This window comes from Pinus tabuliformis, chromosome X, assembly GCF_031772625.1.
Source record: "Pinus tabuliformis cultivar Carrire ecotype Pingquan chromosome X, CPIR1, whole genome shotgun sequence".
Taxonomy (NCBI): domain Eukaryota; kingdom Viridiplantae; phylum Streptophyta; class Pinopsida; order Pinales; family Pinaceae; genus Pinus; species Pinus tabuliformis.
The window spans coordinates 1,551,766,194-1,551,777,997 of NC_142308.1; the positions used below are offsets into that span (position 1 = coordinate 1,551,766,194).

The 11,804-nt window shown below is 33.9% G+C and overlaps 1 protein-coding gene across 1 annotated transcript; it reads left to right on the forward strand.

The window, feature by feature from the left end:
* The first annotated feature begins 204 nt into the window (after positions 1 to 204).
* Positions 205 to 1,540, forward strand: LOC149145962 (uncharacterized). Its single transcript, XM_089449836.1, has one exon. The coding sequence runs from the start codon at positions 839 to 841 to the stop codon at positions 1,346 to 1,348; it is 510 nt and encodes a 169-aa protein (XP_089305962.1). The 5' UTR covers positions 205 to 838; the 3' UTR covers positions 1,349 to 1,540.
* The last annotated feature ends 10,264 nt before the right edge of the window (positions 1,541 to 11,804 follow it).

Sequence of the window (11,804 nt, forward strand, 5' to 3'; positions counted from 1 at the left end):
AATAAGAAGGGCCCTACAGGGTTAGAGTTTATATGGCTTTATAAATACCTGGGGTGCCCACAAAGCCTGTCAACAACATGTGCACGGTGACGTTGATGGCATGTGAATTATCAGAATCATCATGCGCCCCCCAACAAACGGTTGCTATTAATAGGTTAAATTAACGCTGTTTTCTTGTAAGACTTAGCTGTTTAGGTGGCCTTTTGTCACAATTTCTTTTCCGAGGGAGATTCGCCCCCCATGTGGGTGGGTGTGGTAGACCGTCATTGCCCTTACATTTCCAGATAATATAATTGATATCGATGGCGATGTTACAGCGACATCCCCCATATAGATCAACCCTCCCTCCTTCTTTCATCCTCCTTCTTCTTCTCTTACACGCCTCTGGCTTCTCCGTTGTCGGGTAGTTCATTTCATTTCATCATACCTGCTGTGCTCACCGGTTTTTTTATATGGATATATATACATTTTATATACATTGTGTGTATATATTCGTTAATTCATGAGGCTTGGCGCTGTTGTTATGAAATGAAGCACGCTAGAAGTTATCATGGTTTCTTTCATCTTTAGATCTCGCTCTGGATCACCCCACCACCATCATTTTCTGCAGTTGACGCGTGCAGTGGCCTCACCTTCGAATAATCAGTGCTCGCTTAGTTTATAAGCCTCTGCTGCAGTAGTTCAGGGGTGTCGCAGAATTTTTTTTTTCCGATTTCCTATTATAACTAGCCTATTGAATTGCTTCTTGATCTGTGAAGGCCGCAATTCGATCTCGCAGAGGCCTGTGCGTATGTGATGCGAAAGTGGTTTGAATTGCTGTGAGAAATTGATTGGCGAGATGTCTGTGGATCGAATCTCCTCAGAGAAGAGGAAGGCCTCGGATGGCGGTATTGATTCTGAAGATATCGAATTTCCACCTCAGCTGAAGCCCATCCTCACGGCTCGGCCTCGCCGGCCTTGTCGGAAACAGAGGCTATCGGAATTCAAGAACGCCGGCGAACCGGCCGCGGCCGAATTTAAGAACGCCGACGCACCGGCCGCGGCCGAGGTGATTTTACCCGCTGAGCAGGTCGATGTCGAGACTGTCGAACAGATTTTGGCGGCCGAGAATGTCAATGTCGGCGTTGATGCAAATAATTTAAACGCCGGCGATGAAGGCTGCGAGACGCCCAAGTCTGAGGAGCACAGAATACCAAAGATCTTGACGTGCCCGCCGGCGCCGAGAAAACCCAGGCCGACGGCAAGAAGAAAGACGGAGTCGGCGGCGCAGGCGCGAGCTTTGTTCGTTAATCCCAGTGAATTGAATTTGTTTTTCGGCCTGCAGTCTAAGAATTTCCAGGTTAGATAACGATCTGAGACGTCTGTTGATCTGAATTTCAGATTTTCGTATACATATTTTTCTTCAGCAGGATCTGTTTTCTTGGCGCTTCTCTTTCTTTTGATTTTCCAGATCGTTAACAGCAATGTATTAGAAGTGTATATACAATGTGTATATTATCATCATCATGGGATATTAACGAGATTTGATTCGAGTGTATTACTGGATCAGTACAGACCTTGATTTCATGCTTGAGAAGCCGCCATGGCGACTGCTGTTGGGAGATATCTGAAAGTTCCTTCGGAAGTTATTTGAATGCCACTGATTTGTATTTTTTTTATAAATCCAGGGAGATCTCTGCATTATATATCTGGTGACTATAGCATTGCATATTATTTATTCTTCGGGATCAGTATAGTCTGAGCACACAGAAATCCCTGGGAACTTTCAAGTTATTCTTGTTAAAAGAAAAAAAAAACATCTGTGCTGTTATCAAAGGTTTAGTGTGGTTAAATTAAATAGTCTTTATGGATCAAATTTGCATCTCTAGATTTTTTAGTATTCCAATGGTATGGTTACCATGGATCAATGCAGTTTTGCTTCATATAAAACCATATAAAACTCTGGAGATAGAAATTGCAGTATATATTTTTATATTAATAAATTATTTGTAATTTGCATTTTTTTGATATAGTAAAGAAAAATTATTATAATTTAATTGTCAAATTAATAATAGAGATAGTTATTGCTGTTGGGTAGCTTTAAGTGGCATGGCTTCGAATGAAGTCTCATAGAATTGGAGATCTTACTTAAAAAAGCCTTACCAAACTTAAAAAACTTAGTAGGGATAGTTATTATATGTGGTTGACTCTTCACTCTCATTTAAGAACAACCTGATTTATGTAACAAATCTTTAGTAAAATAACAGCAGTTCCACTATAAAAATAGATTTTTCTTCCGATCTAACCAGAATGAATTTTTCTACCTGAGCAGATTTGGAGATCACAGAGGGAAAAAAATTCTGCGTTTGCTTATCCTGAGATATTTGAAAGACCCAGTTTATCTAAATAATTTTTCATTCGGATTCTATCAAACATAATGCTTAAAATATAATACTATGGATTCAACTATAACAACAGGCTTTTATTTATGTGGATATTCATTGAAAAGGTGCAGAAATCTGCGAAATAATTAGAGGTCCATCACTGGGCATAGTCTGTCTGTGAATTACCCGATGGGTATTTTGAGTTAATTAAATCCTGTTTACTGCATACCAGCAGAGCTCAGGTTTAGAGTGATACATCTTGCAGATATGGCTCTGTGAATTAATGTGGCCACCAGTTGGCAGACTCACTTGACTTCCTTGTCTCGTGGGCATTTAAGTTTTTGCTTTCATGCATGTGGACCAATCAGGATCTCCAAGGAAAAATCAGAGTTTTATCGCGACTTCACTCGTCAGAATGGAAGGATTCTCAGTGAAAATGGTCAAGGCTCTATATTTTTCTGTGATCACAGGGGAAAACTATGGGGATTACCTATTCTCATTTGATCACAGCGAAAAACCATGGAGATTTAACCATAAAAAATAGATTGATTTTGGAACCACATGCTCTTCTTTTGTTGTTCGTCTTAAACAAAAAGAAGAAAAGGATAAAGGGAAAAGCAGATCACAACAAAAAGCAAAAGCACATTACAACAAAAAGTAAAAGTTTAGAATAGTGCAAATACCATATTACCATATATTGGTTCAATTTTTCTTACGAATCTTTCCACACATAGAAAGACATAGTGGTTGGATTGATTCCTCACATACATATAATTAATTTTACATCTACTATAATTAATTATACCACATGGTATAGTATAAACAAGCTTTAACAACCATTTAGTTGCTACAACGAAGGTACATTCACAGCTTTATGTATATCAAAGTTAAAAGAATGACCAAAGTAAATGAGTTTTGTCACTGAACTAAACCATAGCCTTATATCTAATTTCGTAGGGTTACTAGACCAAACATCTTAGGACATGTCTTTTTATCGAACTTATCTTGCTCAATACGCATGCCGAGGCACAAGCACTTTCGAAGCTTCTAGCATAGGAGAAGCTTCATTTATTAATTTCGTCCTAGGGTGAAATGGTGGTCCCTATCGTTTTAAAAGATCTTGATGTCAAAGGGGACATATTAATAAGATAATGGAAAAACGAAATAAGATGGGCAGAAATAACAAGATGGGGTCATTTAAAATAATAGAATATTAAAATAATTTATACAGATTTTTTTGGGTGGTGGGGTCAGTTGAGGGATGATTTTGAAACAAATTTATATTATAAGTGTGATAAATGTACTTTTGGATAATGAAATTATTAAAAATAATTTAATTTCAAAGATAAAATTGATTTAGATTTATTTTTTTCGGTTAATTCATTAAAATATTATAGTTTTAAATTTTAAGGAAATGTTTAATGTTATTAATGTGTTTTATTGAGAATTTCAATTTTTTTTTAATTATTAAAATTGATTTAATATGTAAAAAGAAAATATAAAATAAAATAAGAGTAAAAAGTTATGATGTTTATACAACTTCATTTTACTTATAAGGTTTTTTTTGGTGAACTAATGTATAAGAAAAACAACTACTACTATTTCAATTATTGATATATAGTACTTTTAACTATATATGTCTAGTTTGCTTTGTGTTAATCTTTTCTTATTTCATTCTCAACCTAATATAAGTAGTTGTATTAAAATTATGTGGCTTTTATTATTTTCTCTTCATGGGCACTATGAGGTTAAGGTAGCTTGAATTGCCACCAAAAATTAACTAAGATTAGGGAAGATCTTCTTTATTGGCCCAAGCAAGGATGAAAAGAAAGATGACAGAGAGACCCTATCAAGATATTTCTCTAAGATTCCTTAAGTAATGGTTGAATTAGATGGTGGATAATTTCACTAATTCAATTACTTTCGATAACAACGTAGCTTGAGTTGGGGCCATGAGTTAACTAAGACTAGGGAAGATTTTATTTATTAGCCCAAGCAAGGATGAAAAGAAAGATAACAAAGAGACCCTATCAAGATGTTGCTCTAGGATTCCTTAAGCAATAGTCGAATTAGATGGTGGATAATTTCACTAATTCAGTTACTTCCGGCAACAAGGTAGGCACCTATGAGACACAATGACTTCAAAGAAGTTACAACACCGGTTGAGGTCTCTTTGCTTAATTGAAATATAGAGGCAAAATCCTTGAAGAGATGGTTAGGTTGGTTAAATAGTTATTTTTTATATTCATAACTTTTCCATTAGTAAGAAGATTACATTCAGACACTTATGTCATTTTCCGATGTCAAAAATTGGTGCAACACTTAGTTTACAAAACACTCTGGGATGGCTCTAGAGTGTATTAAACAAAGGTACTAGCTAGGATTTTTTGATGCCACCAAGGAGGAGTATTTACCTCTTCAAAACTTTGAAGACTAATATAGAAGATAGATATTGTTACATGAGGCTAAATGCCAAATAGTCTTAGTCTAAACCAATCTTTTCCACAAGCCATATGCAAAAGTGAGTATTGTAGACTCTAAAAAATAATTTATTTTAAAATATACTAACGACCTATACAAATACATCTAGAAGGAAATGTGGCTTCTAGAAAAATCTTCACTGGGAGTATATTATAGCTATGAAATCAAGATTGAAGAAACTTTTTGTCATAATGGCAAGAAAGAGTTTGGGGTTGAAAATAAACCACAACAACAAAAGGATAAAGGTGGCCGTAACCTTCAAAGGAAAGGATATAGCAATTATGTTAAACAACCTCTAGAAAACCATTCCAAGATTAACAAAAAGAAAGAGAGAAATCAAGAGACACATGGAAATGGTGGGACACCCATAAAATCTATTGTCACAAAAATGATGAATTATGTTCTATATAGTCATCATTGTCCATGTGACACTCAAACTCCAATTCGACTTCAACAATACTACAAATCATAGATAAGAGGAAACATAGCATCAACCTAGAAACGAGTGTTAATATCATACCATAAAGGTCCAACCAAAGAAAACATAACAACTTGAAGACAGTGACTACCTCTTCCATGCATAAAGGTGGGTGAAGGGGAGATCATTTCATTTCATTATTAACCAAGGTAGTGAGAAGAACGTGATATAAAATAGCTCATCATGAAGATGAAGTTGTCAATGAAACTGCACCAATAGTGACATACCCTCAATTTGTTAATCCAAGAACAAGATATTCACATCAATTAGTAATACCTCTTGCAATATGACATAAATCCCTTTAAAGATGAGGTATTTTGTGATGTTTCCGCTCTTGAACTTTGTGATTCTATTTTAGGACAACCATATATGTGAAAATTTTATGTTATTTGTATTTTTAGGACATGTATTGCTAATATCACCCTAAGAGATCCCATGTATAGGATACCAGAGGTATCCTTAATTATCATAGTTTGTCCACTCATAGCTAAGAAGTACAAGGACACAATCTCTTTGACTAGGAGATTTTTTCTCTTCATAGTATTATTGGAAGAAGAAATTGAAATTACCATCTCTAAAGAGGCTTTTGCAGGGAATGCCTTGATGTAGCAAAGTAATGTAGACCAATTTTAATAAAAATACAATGATGTCTTCTTCTCCTCTACACGAATACCTTTTCATTTAGGTAAAGAATGTAATATATGTGATACAAAGTGTTACTCTACCTAGTGGCTCTATGTACAAAGTAAAGAATGTGATGCATGTGATACAAAGTGTTACTCTACCTAGTATTCCTATGTACAAATGCTCCATTGTAATACTAAAGGGTTACATTTGACTAGGTTCTCACTATGAAAGTGTTTTATTGTACCATTTCAAAGAAAAATAGGACATAGAGATTGTATTAGTTACAAAGCAAAAAAACTATATTAAAAAACTAGCAGTTTGTATTCTAAATCAAAATGTTATCTTTTACTATTTAAAAAAATGTTATTTTCTCCTTAAAAATAATATCAATTCATGTTATCACTTCACATCATTTAATCTAACTAGAATAAATTTTTCATGTCTAAAGAGGGCCACTTCACATGGTTAATGGTATGCTTTTAAATTGACTAAAAAATTAACAAAATTTATGAAATGTCCACATATATTGACGAATTGCTTTGCCATTTTATAAATGGAATAGCATACCCCGGAATGGTATATGAAACATATTCAATTAAATGATGACAATGATTATATAAAAAGAGGCAGCAAATTATAGTGTTCATTCAATACAACTTATATATGTGGATAGATTGTCAGTGAACATTGTGTACATGTTGATCCAACCAATATCCAAACCATTAACAATTGCTAATTGGTGAGATATTAATGTAGGCACACAAGTTCCTGGGTCTTACATATTATTGCTACCAAAACTTTCTGTTTCATTCTTTCATATTTGTTGGTCATGAAACCAGGTTACCAAGGGTGAAACCAAAGCTGTAAAAGAATACCAGAATTACCTCCCCATTTATTGTATTTTCCATTATCATTTCTAACGAGTGAAGGATTTGAATTAACCAAAATAAAATAACCATGTCCAATGAGCTCTCTGTAGGGTTTCCTTTATGTGAATTAGAACTATCTAATGTGCATAGCATCATCATCATGGAATATTAAGATCATGGGATTCCAGTGCATTATTGGATCAGTATAGACTTGGAGAAGCCATAATGGTGGATGCTGGCAGTCACCTGAAAATTACTTTGGAAGTGATCTGAGCGGTTCTGATTTGTTTTTATTCAATTCCAGGGAGTTCACTGCATTTTTTACAACGGGTTACCATATCATTGCCTGCAATTTATTCTCTGACAGCAGTATAGTCTTATCAGTGAACGGTTTGATAGAAATCCCTGGGAACATCCAAGGCAAGAGAATTCATTCGGTTGTAAAATTAACTGTGCTGCTGTCAGAGGTTCGATCTGGTTAAATAGCGTTTATAGATGAGATTGGCTCCTTTATGTTTTCTAATAGATCCAGTGTTGCCATGGCCCTATTCTAGTTTCGCTTTACATGACAGTACATTGCAGAATACAAATTTTTTTATTCAAATCAATAAATCAGTAACTGGCACCTCTTATACAGAAAATTTAACAATGGAAAAAAACAACAAGTCTACTGTAAAAATAGAGTATTTTCCTGATCTAACCGTTAGGTTGTCTAAATGACCAGATCTTAAAAATCACAGAAAAAGAAAACAAAGTTCAGAGAAGTTTCTTCGACTGATAATCCAGAGATATGTTTAAACTGATGAATGGCCCACTTTTATTTAACTTTCCTCGGATTCCTATCAGACATAATATTTAAACATTAATACTAGGAATTAACTAATAACAACTAGATTGTTTTATGTGGATATTCATTGAATTGGGACAGAGAATCTACCAAATAATTTCAGGTCTTTCGAATAATTATAATCTCTCTGTATAACTAAACGCGTATTTTGAGTCAATGCAAAATAATATGTCTATATAACCTGTTGCATGCTTAGAGTTACATTAAATTAATCTGTCTGTATGATCGGACACGTATTTAGAGTTTAATTAAATTAGTTTTATTTTAAAACACATTACCATCAGAGACGGTGACATGGATACAACTTGGAGATTTAGTTAATCTGTCCGTATAATCGGATAAGTTTTCCTCTAAGCTCATTTTTTCTCTAAGCTCTGAGGTGTATCAGCCTACCTCCTAGGTGTATCTACCCATCGGATTACATGGGTTAGCAAAACTAAGTGTATGGTGGGATTATATTCGAAGACAATAAAGAAATGAATATTCTAGATTTGTATAATTTCCGAGAAAGTTCTAAAAATCATTATTTTTTATATGTATGAGTTGTACTTGACTTGTAATCTTTATTCTCCGGATTGTATGTCTATCCAATTAATTGATATAATTTGATCCCATCACTATATAATGAGAAGCCCTTAACCACCCATATATAGGGTATTCAATGCGTCGGGAGATGCACTCGAGTGAATTCGGAAACTCGTCACTAAATAAAAAAGGCTATGTCCCGTACATCTCACCATGCATTGAATACCCTATGTATAGCTAGTTAAGCGATGCCCTATATAATGGAACACAAGAAAGTAGGGAACACAAAGAAAGTATTTGTGTGTAAGCAAACCCAAGCCTAAATTAATACGAGTCTCATTTTATAACTCTCTGTAATCTTTATTTGTTCAAGTACTACATGATTTTGGCAGCGGGAAATCGAACCTGAGACTTTCTTCATTTACCTAATTTTATATCTCACAGACTTGCTAAGTGACCTAGCGAGAGAGCAATTGAATTAAATTAAGTCCAGTTTACTCCCTAACATTACCATAAGAGCCAGCGAGATTTGTACAACTTGCAGATTTAGTTGTTTGAGACACCTGCTAATAGATTCACTCGCCTTTCATGTTTTATGGGCATTTAAGTTTCTATTTTCATGCATGTGGATGGGTCAGGATCTCTATAAATTACACAGGTGAGAATCGCTCAAGTCTCACGGTGGAGGGTGAAGGCTTCCTGTTATCCTTTGTTCACATGGAAAAACTATGGCGATTTACTGATTAAAATTGCCAGTTGTCCGCTAATCATCATGACGAATAACAATGGGAATTTAAGGATAACAATTAGATTTATTTGGTAACATGATGTTCTTGTATTCATCCCAATACAGAGTACGAAGAAAAATGCAAAGCAAAAGCAGATTTACAACAAAAGAAAAAGTTAAAAAAACCAAACTGAAAGCGCCATGTGTTGGCTTACTTACGAATCATACAGAGAAAGACAAAGGAGTTGTCCTACTCCTCACCTAGATCTGCAGAGGCATTTAATCAATTAATTTATAAGCAAGCACCAACTATCTGTGTCACCAATCCTATTACCAGTAATAGGTAAATTTATACCGAAGAACCAAATCAAGTTGAGAGTGACCATCAGTCCGTACCGGGCTCAAATTCGAAGGGATAATTTTATTTTGGGTTTTCAATATTTATAAATGAAAATAAATTATTGGATTTATAGAAAATTGATAAATAATTTGAAGTTTCATATATATTTTATATATCATATTTTCCATTGTACCAAAATTTAAATGTAAGAATTTTACGTATATGTGAGTAAGTATACATAGATGGCACATAAGTCATCATTACTACAATTTGTACAGGAAGAATTATATATAGATGGCATATAAGTCATCATTACTATAATTTATACAGGGATTATATGAAAGAGATTTAATACGACTATTTACTTACACTATCTGAATGATAGGGAGAAAATTTTACATTGAGGAAATTTAATTGGACCATTTACTTATACTGTATTTTACAATGAAACTATTTACTTTTCCATTTAGTAGATACTATTTATCAAATATAATGAAATTGCTATAATCACCAAATTGTTCCTTTTTCTTACAGAGAAATTGGTCCAATCATTCAAACATTTGCAAGTAGTTTTTAAAGACACTTAAAGTATCTTATTATTTTATGGATATCATGCAATGTCTAATAAAAAAACACAATTATTAAAAACCTCCAAAATCACAATTATCCATATAAGAAATATAACTTACAAGAATGGTTTTTCATAAGAATTTTAGGCCTAATGATTTGTGCACATTTGCATTATGATAACACAAAAAAAACACCATCAACAACAGAAAAAAAAAGATAACACAGAAACAACATTATTTTTGTTGACAAGAATGAATGTTTAAACTGAATAGTACTTACTCCATGTTGAATTTCTAATAATAAGAAATTAAACTAGCTACATTGAATTCCCATTGTAGTGTCTCTATAGGCATAAAGAGGACATGTACATAATATTCATAAATCCAAAATAGTGGAGGTAGTATATGCAATCAAGGAGAGTGGGCATTGAATACAAGCAAGTAGAGTAAGTAGTAAGATCTCCGAGTTTAGTCATGGAAGATTGGTAGGTAGCATTTGTAAATCTTTGCAGCAAGATGATGGGGATTTGATTCAAATAGGAATTGTTTCTCCTATATATGTAGCAAAAATGATTCACAACAGCCAAAGGCTTTTTTATCTTTGATTCTCATTACTAAGACATAATTTCAATAAATAAGTGGTACATGAATTCATGAGATCCATAACAATAGGGTTCTATTGTATAAAACTAATAACATTTATCTTTTTGAAAGATCATTATATGGGGAAAATTGTTCACATTCTTTCTTTTTTTAACTATCATGGTATATGAATTTTTTTTATCTAAAAGAGAAATAAGATAAAAAATAATGACAAGTAAAATATATTATTAAAAGTTTTGTCACTCTTCATTTAAAATAATCAAAACAAATCTTATTCAAATTTGACAAATAACTTTTTATTGTCAGAAATGTTAATTATTTAACTTCCTCAGCACTGACTCCACTTCCACCACAACACCACCTCAACTTGCCAAAATCCGAAGGGACAACCACCGCCACATCTGAATGGGGAAAATTATTTTTTTAATCCATGTAACCGACTAGAAATTTTGTATAAATATGGATGCACAGTCATAGTAGCATCATCAACTCTCTCTTTCGATATTTGTTTGTAATTTGGTAGTTGTAGTTGTGTTTTGTTGTGTTCTTTGTCTCTCATTTTGGTATCAGAGTTTGGTATAGTGTGTGAAGAAGGAGCCAAGTCAGGTGAACATAGTCGAGGTGCATGCAAGCATAAACTAAAGTTTAATTGGGTCCCATGTGAGGTCGTTGAGAGGTCAGTTCTTCGAATTATGGAGCTACATAATTTGGGTGATGTCACATTAGTAGTCTTATGTCTGTTGTCTATGTTAGATCTCGATAAAGAGGCTAGGTTGTCATTGTAAATTTCTTTGAATTGCAACAACGACTTCCCCATGATACATTTCTAAAAGTGGAATTGTGCATTGTGTAAAAAGTTTTAACAAGAGCGTAAAAGTCATTATCTGTTTTTGGTTAGTTTTTTTCAAGTGGATTGAATTGAGCTATTGTAAATAGGAGGAACTGAAGATTTTAGTTGACTATGTGAGATGGCACCAAATCCCAGTATTTCTCAGTCATAGGTCCCTATTTTCACTGAGAAAAATAATGAATCTTGCTCTATTAAAAAGTGGACATTATTCCATTCTTATGATTTTTGGGGATTCATTACTGATGGATTCCAAATTTTGTTGATCAGAGCACAAATTCTGTTGATCAAGAAGCAGAGATGGCTCTAACAAATGATGAGCAAACATTATTGAGAGAGATTAGGGAGAAGGATAACAAGCTCTTGGCTTTATTCAACAAGGCTTGGATGATTTGGTATTTCCAAAGGTGTCATGTGCAAGGTCTTCAAAGAAACAAAAAGACTTGCCTGGGTTGATGGTTAATGTGAGGTAATTAAGAGTTTTAAAAGATACCTTTTAGCACCCAACATTTTGGCGTCGTTGTTGGG

Excerpts from the sequence above, each read along its gene's own strand:
- LOC149145962 (XM_089449836.1), top strand. The coding sequence starts at position 839 with ATGTCTGTGGATCGAATCTCCTCAGAGAAGAGGAAGGCCTCGGATGGC.